This window comes from Adiantum capillus-veneris, chromosome 10 (genome assembly GCF_014529385.1).
Source record: "Adiantum capillus-veneris isolate H3 chromosome 10, ASM1452938v2, whole genome shotgun sequence".
In the NCBI taxonomy this organism is placed as follows: Eukaryota; Viridiplantae; Streptophyta; class Polypodiopsida; order Polypodiales; family Pteridaceae; genus Adiantum; species Adiantum capillus-veneris.
In genome coordinates, this window is record NC_140940.1 from 69,517,961 (window position 1) to 69,536,344 (window position 18,384).

General features: G+C 43.9%; 1 protein-coding gene across 1 annotated transcript in view; it reads right to left on the minus strand.

Moving 5' to 3' along the window:
- LOC147449026 (putative LRR receptor-like serine/threonine-protein kinase At1g67720) overlaps positions 1 to 17,839 on the minus strand; it is a 102,046-nt gene extending 84,207 nt beyond the window's left edge. The window contains exons 1-2 of the mRNA XM_086521396.1: positions 17,346 to 17,839; positions 16,581 to 17,097 (exon numbers count right to left, since the gene is read on the minus strand). Coding sequence (XP_086377522.1) covers positions 16,581 to 17,097; positions 17,346 to 17,454 — 626 coding nt within the window. The 5' untranslated portion in view covers positions 17,455 to 17,839. The remainder of the gene's footprint in view (positions 1 to 16,580; positions 17,098 to 17,345) is intronic.
- Positions 17,840 to 18,384: the final 545 nt, after the last annotated feature.

Below are 18,384 nucleotides of genomic sequence, written 5' to 3' on the forward strand. Positions count from 1 at the left end.
TTTGGTAGTCAGGAGGGTTGATCACCCCCTGTTCCCCTACACTAGCGTTTGTGTCTTTGTCTCTCTCTCTCTCTCCTCTCTCACGCTTCCGCACACGCGCACTCTCACAACGTCTACGTTTCTCTTCGACAACGGCCTCATTGACTTGACATTTGGCAATGTACGCATGCACTGACAAAGAGTCTACAGGGTCATTCCAACCTGTTTCTAGCCGTATGCAATCTCCCACTTCATGCAAGACCTCTTTAGTCATTTTACCCTTCACAACTAACTCTATTGCACACGGCCACAATTCTCCAATCCCATTAGATGCTTCTTCTCCAATCTTGACTCTAATAGGTTCTACCTTCAACCCATAGGCAGTTGCCTCAACCATTGAGATGGCATGGCTAGTAGCCATGTCCTCAACTAGCTTCTTCATCCCACCTTTGCCAAAGTTTGTCCCCAAGAGCTTACCTGTTTCACTTAAGTGAATTTTGCCATCTTTAAATAAGCAAGCTCCTTCATCAAAGCATCTTTGAAACTTTCAATCCCTCCTTCCATGGTCAGCACTATCACACCATATGCATCTATTTACAAAGCCTTCTCTGTTTTGAGGTCGTTGCCCTATAAATTGACTTGACGGTTGCTCCTTTTCTTCTAGCCTTGTAAGCTTTAACTTTACCTCTTGCATTCCTTTAACAATATCGTCGAAGATGGATTTGTCACTCTTTGAAACCACAATCATAGGCTTTAAGAGACTCTCAGGAACACTTGGGGCTTGTGTAACAAACAGCTGACGTGTCAAAGCCCTGAAGAAGAGAGCCAACTTGTAGATGTGGGCCGAGGGGCCTAAACCCTAAGTGAAGAGGCAGAGCAGCAGGAAATAAAGCAGGGCTCACACACACACAAGAACTTGCGAAGTAGGCTGATGACATGGCAGATTTCCGAAAATCACGTTGGCTAATGACGTGACTGCTGTACGGATTTTTGTGATTTACGCTGGTAGCTTTTTGACATTGCTTTTGAGACCAGAATCTTTTGAGTTTGAAGGCTTTTTACTATAAACTACTTTTGGGGCTTAGGGCCTTTAAATATGAGGTTAGGGCTCATTCTCTGGCATGCTTCCTGGCGAAGGTGCAGAGTCTGGAGTACCGGCTTGTACTATGTTGATGCAATATAAAGAAATACGGAAAGGGGTGCCAAGGTTTGAGGCCAATACTCTCTAGGGTGGAATTCCGCCAGTCTCTCTCTCTCTCTCTCTCTCTCTCTCTCTCTCTCTCTCTCTCTCTCTCTCTCTCTCTCTCTCTCTCTCTCTCTCTCTCTCTCTCTCTCTCTTAGTTCAGTTGTTATTGAAGTGCTAAAAATCTGTTCAGTCTGTTCTTTTCTATTGGCACGTGGTGCCCGTCTTGTGACAGTGGTATCAGAGCATCAGGCGTGTGCTTTTCTAAAAGCATACCGGTTCCACAAAACAGAAGACAGAGCAAACAAGAGACTTCTGGAATTTAATTGAGGTATCTTCGCCACAAGAGACTTCTGGAATGTATTTGAGGTATCTTCGCCCTCCCTGGAATTTATTTTAGGTATCTTCGCCACAACAGACTTCTGGAATGTATTTGAGGTCGCTTCGCCCTCCAACCCATACGAGGTATCTTCACCACAAGAGACTTCTGGAATGTATTTTGAGCTAGCTTCGCCCTTCAACCCGTGCTTAGTAGCCACCCCTTACTTCATCGCGCATCGGACGCGCTCCCGTCTTCACCGCTCATGTCTTACAGGGCATAAGCCATTAAGATCACTTGCAAAAGAAGGATCCAAAATTTGTTTCGAGTCACTGTTTTTCTCAGAGGCAGTGCCATGCACATGTTGATAGCTACCAAGCAGCACACTCCAAGTACTTGGCAAGCTTTCAAGAAAAATTTTGTCCGAAGTTATATGGTTTCTGACATCTTCCTTCGAAATGCAACTTCTGGCAGAGTGGGATATCCTGAAATGCTTGCCATGGAAACCCTAGCAGATTATAAACTGAAATTTCTCGACATCTCCTAGTAGATGTCTCTTCTCGAGCAGATGACCTTGGAGGTTCGGTGCGATTGCTATCTTGGGACTACCATCGCCGCCAAAGAAACACTGTCTGTCCAACAGTTGATGGACCATGCTGTGCTTGGCTACGACCCTATGGCATGAACCTAACCCTAATTTTTTTGATGCAGGTTTTAGGATGGAAAGTCAGTCGACTTTTCGAGCTCGACTGATGTCGAGATTGCTTTTTAAGTTTGAGATCTGTTTGAGAACTTGTGTGGTGATCCTGTTTGGAATTTGTTTGAAATGGATGGTATCTGTTTTGAACCTGTCTTGGTGCCGATTTGAATTGTTTGACTTTGGTTTTAATACTGGTTTCAATGATTGGTGATTTTACTCCCAGGTGGAGTAGTGAGAAATTATGTTTGAGAATGCTTGTTCATACTCATGGCCCGGACCCTTGTGGTTATTTGCAGGGGAAGTATTGTATGATCGAAAAGTGTTGTTTTTTTTTACTCATGGCTCGGACCCTTGTGGTTATTTACGGGGGGAGTATTGTTGTTGTGACTCCCGGCCCGGACCTGGATGGTTATGCGGGAGGAGTATTAAGAAGTCTGAGTAGTGGTTACTCTCAGCACCTCCAAACGACGAGGCCTGCGGTCTGGGGGGGCGTTTGGTTGTAAAAGGCCTCTATATCTCCCGGCCCGGACGTTTTTAGGTTATGCGGGAGGAGTGATGAGGGAGTCGTTGAATATCTCCCGGTCCGGACCTTGTTAGGTTATGCGGGAGGAGTGTTCATTGGCGGCTTTATGTTTCTATGTCTTGTAACATGCATATGTGAGCATTTGTGTTGCATTGTGATGTGCCAACCACTAAATATTCCTAATTTGGATGAGATTGCCTGGGTATGTAATTTTAGTGCATCAAGACACCCGTGGAAGATCAGTACGGTCTAGGTGTGATGGCTAATTTTACTACACCGGAATATCAAGAGTTTCGATCTGGACGAAAGGAGAAGCTAACTCCTTGATCAAAACAGCTGAAAGGAGAAGCTAACTCCTTGATTAAAAGAGCCGAAAGGAGAAGCTAACTCCTTAACAAAAAGAGCAAACTGATTATCCCTCGGAATGTCCCTCGGAAAATTTTGAGCTAACTTGAGTTGTTTTGCAGATATGCTGTAATCGCGGACGATTACTCTCTTTCAAGAAGAGGAGATGTAACAAACTGTTAACATGTCAAAGCCCTGAAGAAGGGAGCCAACTTGCAGGTGTGGACCGAGGGGCCTAAACCCTAAGTGAAGAGGCAGAGGAGCAGGAAATAAAGCAGGGCTCACATACACACAAGAACTTGCGAAGCAGGCTGATGACGTGGCAGATTTCTGAAAATCACGCTGGCTTATGACGTGAATGCTGTATGGATTTTCGTGATTTATGCTGGCAGCTTTTTGGCATTGCTTTTGAGACCAGAAGCTTTTGAGGTTGAAGGATTTTTACTAAAAACTGCTTTTGGCGCCTAGGGCCTTTAAATATGAGGTTAGGGCTCATTCTCTGGCATGCTTCCTGGCGAAGGTGCAGAGTCTGGAGTACCGGCTTGTACTGTGTTGATGCAATATAAAAAAATACCGAAAGTGGCGCCAAGGTTTGGGGCCAATACTCTCTAGGGTGGAGTTCCGCCACTCCGTGTCGCGTGTTGTCTCTCTCTCTCTCTCTCTCTCTCTCTCTCTCAGTTCAGTTATTATTGAAGTGCTAAAAGTCTGTTCTTTTCTATTGGCACATGTTGCCCGTATTGTGACAGCTTAAGTAGGATTGACTTATCATTTTGTCTCTTTGTTTTTGTTGCTTAGCTAGTAGTGAAATGGCATCTTCGACCTCATTCCAATCGTTCTTTAATCCATGTTCAGCATCCTTGTCCTCAAGTAGTAACTCTAACTTCCCTTGAATCTCTGCCTGCTGCTTGCAAAAATAGCTCTGTCTTCTCTGAGTTTAGGGTAGCCTTTTCGGTCCTTGAAAATTGATCATAGCGGCGTCCAAATTCCCTTAGCAGTTCGGTAGGCAAAAGTCACTCTTTTGGCCGAACTACCCACTCTAAAAAAGTCCTCTTTGTAACCTTTTTGGAGTCCACCATGAAATACTCTTCTGTTAAGGCTAACTTGAATGCTTTTCATGTTGCCCCACGCTCATTTCTAATTCCCCTTACATGCTCTCTGATCTCAGGAACCACAACTAGCTCAAAACTTTGTACCATCTCTGCTTTGGGCACTCCATGTAGCTCCATCTCCTTTACAGACCCACAAAGATACTTTGTTACATCTTTACCATTGAATTGGTCCATTTTCTTTACCATTGATTTGAGTGCTTTGGTTGAGGAAAGCTCCCTCCTCTCAGTAGCTTGTTGTTGCTGCATAAACACCACAAAGGCTTAAAACATCTGCATTGTGACAAGATCAAACCGAACCGCCTGTTGCTCTTGTTGCTCCATGGCTTTAAAGCTTTGATTTGAGACCTTCAATGAAGCTTTTAAACCCTCACCCTAGCCTACTTCGCATGAGGCCTTGGTCGAGAGTACCTCTTGAGGAGAACTCAATCGGCAGGTGAAGGCGAGAAGACCGGATCCTAGCCCCAATCATCAGTGGGTGAGCCAAGCAAGGCAACAATCCCCAACTCAATCAGACGCAAGCAGCAACCACCATAAGCAGATCTTCACAAGCAGGACCGAGTGCCTGCGGACTATCAAGCTACCATGAGAGCCCCTTCAACACACAAAGAGACAGGATCTTCACAAGCAAGACATGTACCTGCAGACTATCAGGCTATGTAAGAGCCAATTAGCAACAAGAGCAACAGGCGGTTCGGTTTGATCTTGTCACAATGCAGATGTTTTAAGCCTCATGCGAAGTAGGCTAGGGTGAGGGTTTAAAAGCTTCATTGAAGGTCTCAAATCAAAGCTTTAAAGCCATGGAGTAACAAGAGCAACAGGCGGTTCGGTTTGATCTTGTCACAATGCAGATGTTTTAAGCCTTTGTGGTGTTTATGCAGCAACAACAAGCTACTGAGAGGAGGGAGCTTTCCTCAACCAAAGCACTCAAATCAATGGTAAAGAAAATGGACCAATTCAATGGTAAAGATGTAACAAAGTATCTTTGTGGGTCTGTAAAGGAGATGGAGCTACATGGAGTGCCCAAAGCAAAGATGGTACAAAGTTTTGAGCTAGTTGTGGTTCCTGAGATCAGAGAGCATGTAAGGGGAATTAGAAATGAGCGTGGGGCAAGATGAAAAGCATTCAAGTTAGCCTTAACAGAAGAGTATTTCATGGCGGACTCCAAAAAGGTTACAAAGAGGACTTTTTTAGAGTGGGTAGTTTGGCCAAAAGAGTGACTTTCGCCTACCGAACTGCTAAGGGAATTTGGACGCCGCTATGATCAATTTTCAAGGACCGAAAAGGCTACCCTAAACTCAGAGAAGACAGAGCTTTTAAACCCTCACCCTAGCCTACTTCGCATGCGGCTAGGAAAGCGTCGGGCCTCTGACTCTAAGAGTTCGTAGCAAAATCAAGCAAGTCGTAGAAGATTTGAAGCTAAAACACACTATAAAAAAAAAAACTCCAGCCATGAAAGCTTTATTTTGAAAAAGATCCAAGATCAACTCAAAATCTTGTGTGTGTGATGATTTGGTGTAGCCTCGCTGCCAATTGCACAGTTGTAGTGCTCTTTCGCCTTGATAAAAACCCTAAATAAACGCTTCGATTCTCCATCATAGCCATTTTATGGAAGCTTCAGAACTTCATTAGACAATCCCAATAAGTATTTGAAGAGGGGAAACCCTAATTGGTGGCCTCACAGCCTCAAATACAGGGTTGGAACAGCACGAGACTACACTAGCAGACCATAGGTGTAGGCTTTGTATCCGTTTACAAAAGAGCTCAAACTGCTGATATTGTAATTCTAAAATGTTCCTTCAGCCCTCATAGTCATGGCACTGTGAGGGATGTGGCATTTTTTACCATTTTATGACCTTTTTTTTTTGCCATTTTTAGCCCAAAACTGCCCTTCTTTGCCCATAAAATGCCCAAACGAGCTAGGAAAAATCCCTAAAATTATGAAAAACATCCATTGGGCTTAAATTTTACCACATTTTACCACTTGGAAAGAACTTTGGATACATCTCTTACGCCCGCGCATGAAGCTTGCTATTTTTGGCCGAGATCGCCCGCATTGAACTTTCTAGACAAAACGAGCGTGCCACTTCGAAACACTTGACATTTGTACATTTCTAAAGAAAACTAGGCATATGTTTATGTGAAAAAAAACACGCCATAGTGCCACGTTAAGGACTTGCTGTTCCGCAAGGTATATACGGAACTGCAACCGTGGCATCTATTTTTGCATCTATCACACTATGTGCATTATAGCATTTGATCCCCCATAACAAAAGCATTGAGAGTGAGATATATATTTTAGTTTCATATTATGCATGTGCCATGGCACGAAAGTGGGCCCTTGGATTTGGTTCTAGGTTAGCCAATGTTGTATATTTCTTGTATGCTCATAATATGTCTTCTGACCTTTTTGATGGTGAGCTGATTGACCCTTGGCCACTTAGATGCTCTGTCAGGTAGATTGCCCACTCAGTGCCTTATTGTATGCCATTGTGTCAAAGTTGACGATGTGGAAGCGCCCGAACCAAGGAGAGAATGCACGAGAGAGACAAAGAGAAAGAGCAAGAGAGACTTCTGAACCAACCAACCTTCTCAATGAATTAGATAGTTACTTTAGAATGGGAGCTCTGGGGTTCTTATATAGTCACCTAGGAAAATTGCCCTACCCAAGATTTGACAAATAAGTAAAATAAACACCTAAATATCTTGGGACACAATGGGCTATTCACTTGAGATGCCATAACCCTAACACCCTCTCTGCAAAACTCGTAGTGGATATATATAGTGCAAGTCGATGAAGAAGCTATCATGGACATCCCAACATTATGTCACCTGAGAATAATGCCATCTTGAGTACAAGTTGCCTTTTAGAAAGTTGAACTATAGATCACACTACGTCCAAGAATCCGCATCCGTGAACTATGAACACATTACGTTCAAACACTCTTAGATAATGAACTTTGAAACACATCCTATTCATAATCCGGCCAACAACAATGAATTGGTGCGCTCATTTATAATATTTTAAATACGTCTCATTGGCTCCTTGCCAGATGCATGTGTCTTGAACTCCGACCCACGGGTTCAAACACCAATAACTTGAACTTCAACACATGAATCCAAATCATTTGTACGGAGCACTGTTTTCCCCTCTCTCCCACTCACAAGCCTCTCCCTTGTTGAAGCTAGTGACGGCAACGGCATCCACTTGACTAGAAGGTGGGAGCCCTTGCCAGTGTAATCTCTACCACACCAGCAGATTCATTACTATTCTTCCCTGAGTCATTATCACTGCTTTCCTCATTATGCTTGCCTTTCTCTTTGTCCTTTGTAGAGCTTCTGTCTTTGCCTTTGGATTTGCAATCTCTAGACAAATGACCTTGCTTCCCAAAGTTGTAACAGCGGCTATTGGTCTTCTTTCTGGAATCCGAAGCAGTAAGTGCTTCACCACCTTTGTCAAAAAATTGAATTTCTCGTTGAGTTATTAACACATCTTCCTCCTCAATGAGAAAAGATCTGAGATCATCAAATTCTAGCTTTTTCTTCGTGATTTGTAGACAAAGTGTCCTAGACACTGTTTCGTGATCCTCAGACAATTTTGTGAGTACCAAAGCAACTAATTGAGTACTGGTCAGTGCACTTTTCCTAGCCAATAGTTGATCATGATTAAACTTAGCCTTCATAAGAAAAGACTGCATGGAACTTCCGATTTGATGGCAAATAATGTCACAAAATCATGACATGGCAACTCACAATTTGTTCCAACTTATGGTACCCCATCCGAAGGGGCACATAGGGACAAATAGGACATAAAGAAAATACACGTAGGCTGTGTGGCTGGCTGTACGGATGCCTGAAAAACGCGTTGAATGGTGACCTGGCAGGAATGTACGGATTTTCCGTAAATTGCATTGTTGTGCTGATGTGGCAGGTTGTACGGATTTCCAGAAGTTACACTGGCTGCTTTTGGGAGTCCGTAGCGCTAGCTTTTGAGAGCAGATGCTTTTGGGTTTAGTGCTTTTGAGCTGAATGCTTTTTGGGCTCTGCTTTTGAGCATCCCTTGTAAGTTTATAAGAGCCCTTGGGGCCTCAATCTGCAGAGCATTTGGATGCAGAGTGTGGGAGCAGAGGTCCCTCGGGAGTTGTACTTTGAAATGATTAAAGATAAAGAAATACCGAAAGGGATGCAAGACTTTAGGGCCAATACCTCTAGGCACGGAACTACGCCAGTTGGTACGACGAGGAATGCAGAGAGACGAGAAGCCAGGTCCAGAAAGAGCTTACACTTGGGATCATCACATATAAGCAGTCTCGGATTGCTCTTCGGCGTATAATACGTCGCAAGAAAAGGGCATTTTTAGCCAAACTGGAGAAGGACTTATATCAGCTCTTCTTGAGTCACGACTCACATGAGGCCTGGCGTTTATTTCACGAATACTCATCGCCTCCGACAATTACTTCTCCTAAGATTTGGGGTCAATATGTAACATCATTATATATGGTATCTGGACAGCCTCCATTACCAGATCCGCTAGAGCCATGCCCTGCTACTAGTACTTTCTTTACTACGGAAATGGTGGAAAAAGCCATTGATAAGATGAAGACAAGAAGAGCATATGATCATGAGGGTTTAGTAGCAGAACATCTGATCCATGCAAGGGATCTACTTTCAGAAGTCCTTGCTCGTCTGTTTAATCGGGTCATGTGTGAATGATTACCTGAATCTTGGAAATTATCTACTATCGTACCTATTTTCAAGTTAGGGGATCCTATGATACCCGGGAACTACCATACCATTATGGTGGGTCACACATTGACCCGACTGTACGCATCCATTCCGGAACAAAAATTGAGTAGATGGGCAGAGAATGAGGGCATAAGGGTAACAGGACAAGCTGGATTCAGGAGGGGTTATTCCACTTTAGATCATATTCTTACGCTCAGAGCCATTATTGAGGAAGGAAGAGCAAGCGGGAGAAGGATGTATTGTTGCTTTGTGGATTTTCGGAAAGCTTTTGATACAGTACCAAGGGCCAGATTGATGCGCAGAATGCAAGAGTTAGGGGTCCCCAAAGAGATTATCTGGGGGATCATGGCCTTATACGGGTCAGTAATAACTGGTTATGTACGTACTCCAGAAGGGGATTCCGACATTGTTCATTCCACAGTTGGAGTAAAGCAGGGATGCCCACTGTCCCCTACTTTATTTGGTATGTATATAGATGAGGTATCAGATTACATTGATAGAGAGGGTGCAGAGGTGCTCAGCTTGCAAGGTCATGGATCCCTTTGTTGTTGTATGCAGATGATATTGTATTGATAGCAGAATCACCAGATGGAATGCAGAGGCAGTTAGATGCATTACATAAATTCGCGGAGGACAGCGGACTGTCGGTAAATTTGGAAAGTTATGGTGTTTAACACCACACCGCAGTGGGTTAGGAGATCGGCGCCAGGATACAGTAGAGTACATAGATGCATACACATACCTTGGTGTGGTATTTACAGGACCGAAGTTTACTCTTAAGAAAGCAGCGGATGCTAGATTATGTAGAGCCTCTGCGGCCTTGGGAGGGTTGGAGAGGATGTGTTCACAAGTGCAGTTTCAGGAACCACGAACAAAACTTTGGCTCTTTGATACTGTGGTGGCTTTGGCTATGCTTTATGGGGTCCAGATTTGGGGACAATCTGTGGATGAGGATAATTGGAAGTCAATGGAGAGACCGTTGGTATCTATGATTTCCCGAATGATTAGAGCCAAGGCCTTCGTACCACAGATTACCCGAGCGGAACTAGCTGCCCCTCCGATAGAAATTGAAGCTCTTACCACATCAGTGTCCTTTATACATGGTTTGTGGGATACAAATAATTGCCGATATACTAGATTGGCCCTCGAATCCTCTCGACAGTTAGCAATGAAAGGAGATACATCATGCTGGTATGCGCAACTGTCCTCGTGGTTTCAGAGACACGGGTTCAGTATGGAAAGATTACCCCCCTTCCAATACTCTCTTGAGGCTCCATCACTGCAATCACACGAACGAAGATTAATAAAATCATCCGCCAGGATCTTATACAGTTGGACACTAAGAGGACATGGGTAGACCCTACACAAGAATTGAGCATGAAGATGGCCGACTACAAAGAAAACTTCCTACAACTATCTGAAGATGGTTTTGTGATTCGCCCGAGCTACATGGATACCCACTTGTCTCATGGTTTGAGATGTGCTATTGGTCAGATTCGTACATCCTCACACCAGCTGGAAATTGAATTTGGCAGATTTAGGGGAATCCCACCTGAGAGCAGAATTTGCAAGTTATGCGGAATGGAGCCGGAGACAGAATTACACTACATATGCCATTGCACTGTATACTATGAGATACGTGGGCGTTTCCATTGCCTATTTAAAGAAGGCTTTGGACCTCTAGATAGAGTCATGCAATACCAAGATCAAAGGTGCTTAGGCCTGTACCTACTGGAACTACATTGGCACAGGGATAATCTAATGAGAAGACAAAGAGCACTACAGCCTCAGAGGCAGATCACAGATTTCTTCGGATCGAGAGAAGCAGGAATGGAAGGAGAAGCAAGAGTCCAGCAGCGAGCACAAAGGAGTACCCACATTCATACCAAAGGCACCCTCATTGATAGGGAGATTGAGCTTAGGAAATCGAGACGACCACGACCGAGATGTAGCACACTTCACCGGAGGAGACTACAACAAAGGATTAGAAGCATTCTAACCAGACACCCAGAATGCTCCTAAGAAGTTTATCTAATACTTTGTATTTAGTTTTCGCATTTATTTTCACACTTTCACACTTTTCAGACGTTGTAACAGATTCACCACTTTTGTATCAGTTTGGTCTCATAGGTCACTCTGGCCTTTTGAAGACGTTAATATAACATTTCATTTCATTTCATATATATATATCTATATATATATATATATATATATATATATATATATATATATATATATATATATATATATATAGAGAGAGAGAGAGAGAGAGAGAGAGAGAGAGAGAGAGAGAGAGAGAGAGATTTTGAAGTTTCTATTCGTGTGTTGCTATTCATTTCTCGCTTGGAGTGTCCAAGCCTACTACAGTGGTATCAGAGCTCAGAAAGATTCTTCTTCTACAGAGGATCCAATCCCCTCTACAGCGCACACAGATTCTCGAGGAAAACACGACAAAACAGTTGATATATTATTTGTATGTGAAAGAATCTTCATGCCACGATCCCGGACTTATTAGCCACTCCCACCCTTACTTCATCGCGCATCAAACGCTCCCGTCTTCATCGCTATGTCTTACAGGACATAAGCCATAAAGAAACAGATTACGCATGGATTCTTGCGGAGAATCTGACAGAGATAACACCTCTCGATGGGTAGGCAAAGAAAAGTTGAAATCCGGTGCTTGAATTGAAAGAAAGAATAAAGATTTGGACAAATTCTTGGCGGAAAAATTTGCCAAAGCGGAGTACAAACGTCAACTACAGGTTGACACATGTGTGAAAAGATTGATCAAGCACTCCACGGTGAGAGGCCATTGATTCTCCTCTCAGGTCGGGAGGAAAGTTGAAAGGACAGACGAGTGCAGAAAAGTGGACCCTGTTGTAACAAACTTGGACACCCCAAGTCTAGATTGTATCGCGACACAACAGAGATTTACTTAAAATACTTCACAATTACTGATTCGACACGGCCCGGTGTAGTTCCGTGCCAAGAGAGATTGGCCCCAAAGACTAGCGCCCCTTTCGGTATTTCTTTTTATATTAATATTTGAGCAAAGTACAACTCCCGTGAGTGCTCGCTCTCAAACTCTGCGTCTAGATGCTCTAAGAAGTGAGATCCCCTTGGGCTTAAATGTTCTTACAAGGGATACTAAAAGCAGAGCCCCAAAAGCAATAAACTCAAAAGCAACTTGATCCAAAAGCTGCCAGTAAAAGCCAGCAGCGCCAAAAGCGCAATTTCCGTACAAATCTACCACGTCAGCAGTCAATGCGTTTTACGACCGTCTGTACAGCAGCCCCGTCAGCACATCCAACGTTTCATTTTAATACCTAAGTGTCCCTTTGGCCCCTCGACAGTTGTCCATAAGTTGGAACAACTTGATAGTTGCCACGTCATCAGTCTATACCACTGTAACAAACTTGGACACCCCAAGTCTAGATTCTGTCGCGACACAATAGAGATTCACTTAAAATACTTCACAATTACTGAGTCACGGCCTGGCGTAGTTCTGTGCCAAGAGAGATTGGCCCCAAAGACTGACGCCCCTTTCGGTATTTCTTTTTATATTAATCTTTGAGCAAAGTACAAATCTTGCGGGTGCTCGCTCTCAAACTCTACGTCCAGATGCTCTAAGAAGTGAGACCCCCTTGGGGTTATTATTCTTACAAGGGATGCGAAAAGCAGAGCCCCAAAAGTAGTAAACTCAAAAGCAACTTGATCCAAAAGCTGCCAGTAAAAGCCAGCAGCGCCACAAACGGAATTTCCGTACAGATCTGCCACGTAAATAGTCAGCACGTTTTATGGCCGTCCGTACAGCAGTCAGCGCAAATCACGGCCGTCCTTACAGCAGCCACATCAGCAGGTTCTACACTTTATTTTAATGCCTAAGTGTCCCTTTGGCCCCTCGACAGTTGTCCATAAGTTGGAACAACTTGATAGTTACCACGTCATCAGTTTGTGACACCTGTACTCGTAGAAAGAGTTGGACAGAATTCTTGAGAAGATGAACTAGAGGACCACTAGAAAATAAGCCAGAAAGTTACAGAGCAACAGCCGAGCGCGGAAGAAAAGGAAAGATGAAAGCAGGATTGCTACCAGATTTTGTGGGGACCGTCGTCCCTGATCAGATGACCAAAAAAAAATACCAAACTTTGCAGAGCATGGGGCAAAGTGCGAGACCAGGAAGCCCTTATCTTCTTTGACGGAGAAGCCAAGGCCAACTTCAACCAAATTGGTGGCTTGACTTGGAATTACACCCGAGGAAATGAGGCCACCGGCTGAGGCTGTTCTAGAGACACCCGGACGGGATGTTTCCATTACACCTGTCATTGGCAAAATACGTTTGCGTTGTCACGAGTATTTAGGGCACAAGGACTTTTGCATCATGCCTTTGGAAGGGTGTGACGTCCTCCGAGGAATCCCTTGGTTCCCCAAGAACAGTACCGTGGTCGATTATAGGGCAAGGAAAACCATCTTGAAGAATGAGAAGGGCAAAGAGATTGTATTGAAGTGCGAGTCTGTCCCACTTATATCGGCTTCGACCATTTCCAGTTAATGAAATCCAGTCTTTTGTTTACTCGATCTTGTTGAAATAAACGAATGATGATCAAAGGTCAAATATGTCTAACCTCGAAAAAGAACGACAACAAATTCTGCAAGCTCAGGTTAATTGTTTTCCCTAAAGTCTTACCAAAAGAGTTACCTCCTGCTCGTCCGAAAGATCATTTGATTCCTGATAGTACACCACCAAACCGGCCATCTTCCCGACCTAGCCGAGCCCAAAATGAATAAATAATGAACCAGAACACATTTCCCATTCCGAGGATCAATGATATACTCGACAGACTTCAGGGTTCTACTTGCCGAATTGATTTGAAGAGTGGTTATCATCAGATCCAAATTGCTCCTAAAGACATCTACAAGACAGCTTTTAGGAAGACTTTTAGTTTGTATGAATATTTGGTGATGCCATTTGGCCTTAAAAATGCTCCGGCTACATTCAACCGCATGCTGGCACAAGGTTGCAGTTCCCATCCTCATTCCACCCACAAACAGACGGGCAATTCGAGATAGCCAATCCAGTGGTTTTGGATTTGTTGAAGTCTTATATTTCCGATCAGAAGACTCAATGGGGAAAGTATTTGCCCTAGGTGGAGTTTGCCTACAACAACACAGTTCATTCTTCGACGAGGAAGGCGCCATTTGAGGTAGTCGAGGGTGCTAAGAAGGTCCCATCATTTCTAAGCACCAAAGACCGGATTTTTGAAGCAGAGAAAAAGCAAGAAGACCATCTAGCAGTTTAGAGGAGAGATCGTCCTTTTCTGACAGTGACCAGATAAGCAAGAAGACCAAGGAGTTCAAGGAAGGGGGTCAGGCCATCAAGCTCGAGACATTTTCAGGTTGCCAGGACACCCATCGAGCCCTTGAAATTGTACAACAATTTGACGTCGCCTTCTTTGGAGATTGTTCACAGAACACTCCAAGGTGCGAAGGACAGCATCTTACTTGAAAGGAACTGCACAGACATGGTTGTCTACTCTGTTGTTACGCAGAGAAGCACTTGCAACGTGGAAAGAAATGTCATCATGGCTTGAGATCACTTGAGAATGACTAAGAAAGATACATTGGATGATTACTACCAGAGGTTTTAAGATAATTATTTGCTACTGTCTTCGTTTCGGAAGATTATTTCGAAAGATCAAATTGAGCAGTTTCATTGTGGTTTGCTAAAAGAGATTCAAGACTATTGTCTAAACCAAAAATCTGACTCTATTCAGAGACTTATGGAACATACTAAGCAACGACTTGGAATGCATGCCGGCTCATTGACTTATCCTACGGACACGATAGTATCCACCTCAACAGGGCAAGATTCGGCCAATGAAAAGAATGAATCAGGGGAACCAGATGACAGCTCATCAAACGATTCTGGAGAATCATATGGTAGCACATCCGAAGGTTCCGACGAACTAAGGGAACCAGATGCAAGTTCATCAGAGGATTCCGGAGAAAGGGGATCAGATGATAGTGCGTCTCAAGGTCCCGACGATTGAGACTGACGTGCCAACGGACAGGGGAAGGATAAGATTTTTGAAGCAGATCAATATGATCTAGATCTGGATACTGCTTTTTCCAAGGTGCATGAGGCTCTTGAGAAGTCTCAAGCACGGCATAAGAAGGCAGCCAACAAGAATCGACGTGACTTGCAACTGAAGGAAGATGATTGGATGCAAAGTGGATGGAGCAAGAGGACCCAGCAAATACTCCTCATATTTTGGGACTTTACCTTGAGGCTTTCGGTCTAGCTTCGTCTATTCCGAAAGATCCCATAGATCAGCGGGGTTGAATCTGGTGCAGACGGGACTGCACAAGAGGGGAGTCACTCCGCTCTTTTGTCACAGGTTACCCGAATGGAATAAAGTCACTGATTTTACTTTGGATTTCAAGGATACTAATGGGCTGACAGTATTCTACTATATGACTTTATGAAAGAAGTACCTCGACATGGAAATTCCCGACATGAATCTGTTTATGTGTGCTCTCTCATGTGACTGTGTCTGAGTGCACGTTTGAAGGACAAAATGGCTGCAACATTTCGATCTTGAGATTACATGGACATGATAGCAGTAAGAATTAGTCAATGCGACATTAGTGAGATCTGGTGTGGATCTAGATGTGATTGCTAAACACGTTGCCGAGAGATCATGGTCCTAGATCTCGATGGATTTTATGTGATTTGATTTGAATGTGATGTGGATGTTCAATGACTATCTTCTTTGTGCAAGTGCTGGATTTGTGTCGTCTAGTGCGTCGGTACTTAGAGTCAGTGTCTGCTAAACTGGTTTATGGCTTATGTCTGATTTGGCAAGTGTAATCGAGGACGATTTACAAGTCTTTCAAGACAGGGGTATGTCACAAAATGATGACATGGCACGACTTTGGGCCTTTGTCTACGGTGAAGGATTACACTGATCAGAGATGCCTTGGGCTTTTCTCACTAAAGTTACAAAGGCACAAATTACAAAGCTTACAACTCTAGTAGAGGTCCCATTAAGAGGCAACTGAAAAATTTCCTCAAAAGCAGCACCCTTTGACACGATTTTTAATATATGGGCATTGGGACCCTCTTGGATAGAGCTACAAAGATTAGTAGATCGCAACGCCCTCATCCCTCTCATAAATCATGTCGACGATATATATTTACCATCGTCGCATCGAGAGTCCAGACCATTATTGAGAGGCATAGAGTGGCTCCAACGAGGTTCTTTATAGAGGAAGAGATGGATGTAATGATGTAGCCGACCCGTGTGAGAGCTTACGTGATGGGATATAGTAACAGCCTACTACAGACATCAGGCTTTGAGAGATATGCTACCAACCAGCTCTATTTTATTCACTTGGTCGTTTACATTTATGATTTTTAGCATGTTTTACCTAGTCTTTAGTAGACATTTGGATCATATGACGATGAAGTAATTTTCTAGTCCCACAACGCTTTTACAAAGGTAAATAAACATCTCATTTCATTTTTCACTCTCTCTCATATGCATGCATTAATGCAGCTCCTCCAACACACCCTCCTCCCCCCCCCCCCCCCCCCCCCCCCCCAACCTACACACACACACACACACACACACCAAAGCTCGCAAAAGAATCTATCATGTTTAGAGACAAGGGAATACCCAAGGACGTATGAGTAATTTGAACCAAGGTCGAGACTGTAGATGCTAAATAGGCCAAATCCTTGCGACAAGGCAACGGTGTCATATGTGGTACCAAGAGGTAAAGGCCGAAGCTCAAGGGTGGAGATAAAAGGGTCACCGGTCAAAGAGGACACATCCCGAGCAAGGCACACGCTAATAGTATCACTCTTTGCAGCCACATACATCTCATAAGTATCATCGTCAGACACAGGGCTAACCATCACTGTAGCATCCACTATAAGAGAGAACTGAGGCATCCTGTCCTTATTGTCAAAATCTCCATAGTGGAAGAACGCCCTAACTATGTAGGCCCGCCCTTCTTCCACTGGCCTCAGCTCATAGCAATTCTTTGGTATTTTCTCGGGAAAATACCTCACAGTAGAATCTTTCACTGTTGCCGACTGCCCTGTTGTTACATATTCTTCATCCGTCACCCATGTTATGTTTGTAAGACTCACAAATGTCTCCAAGCCCCCACAATCTATACTTACAAACCCTGTTGCAGATTCAGGAGAAATTAACACATATTAGGCACATGTACTGCATTAGGACAGCCTAAAAGTCTTTTGCACACATAGCAAAGCTGCTGTTTTCATCTTCTCTTGCTTTTTGAGGTCAACACCGTAGGCATAAAGTATGCATGGGTGTATGAAAATTAAATGCTGCTGTTGCTTAGCTCTCTCTCTCTCTCTCTCTCTCTCTCTCTCTCTCTCTCTCTCTCTCTCGCACAGAGAGAGGCTTGACCTGGTTGGGCTTCTGTTGGAGATATTATAATCAACAAAAGCACCGAGCTGAAGAGAACAACAAAGAGGATGCTTGCATTGGAAAGACACATTTTACAATCCAGGGCCATGGATGCTCCACAAGTTTGTCAATTGAGTGCTTATACCAATCCCTGGTCTGATGTATTGCAAGACAGACCACATAAATGGGGCTGCACGAAAGGGAAGAGAACCTGGCTCTTCTGTGGGTCCTCGTCATTAGTTGGCTCTCTCTCTCTCTCTCTCTCTCTCTCTCGACTTCAACTCTCCTCGTCTTTCAGGTCTATTGGGATAGTTTCCTGCGACGCTCTTCCTCTCCTTTTCTCTCTCTCTCTCTCTCTCTCTCTCTCACTCACTTGACTTCAACTCTCCTCGTCTTTCAGGTCTATTGGGATAGTTTCCTGCGACGCTCTTCCTCTCCTTCTTCCTCCCTCTCTCTCTCTGCGACGCTCTTCCTCTCCTTCTTCCTCCCTCTCTCTCTCTCTCTCTCTCTCTCTCTCTCTCTTGGAGTTGACTTCTTTGCCCCCCCCTCTCTCTCTCTCTCCAACTCCATTGACTTGTCTACATCGTTTCGTGGGGCTAATGTTTTTTTTTGCCTTTAGGTTTTTTTTTTCCCGCCGGGAGAAGTCCATCGGATTGATTTCCCATATTAGAGATGAGTCGCACAGATTGCGAGTGGGGGTAAGGGAGGCTCTTACACTTTCCCAGGTAGCACCCAGGGATAGAAAATGGATTTACACTTTTCATTGAGAAGAACGAATAGTTTTCATCGGTAAATTGTCTCCGAGAAACAAGGAGAGTACAAGTTCATCGCAAAAATAGCGTACCCCCTTGCTTTTTCATGGTGCTAGCAGAGCTGTAGCGGGGTTTTTACATTTCAGGAGCAAACTGTGGAATCTCTATTTTGGGCAAACTCCTTCACCCCACTCCCCCCATTTGCACGAGGTGCGACTCAACCCTTAGAGCACCCAAATTTTGGGTTTGGTTTTTTTCCCACACAAAACCAAAAGATTCCGTTCTTT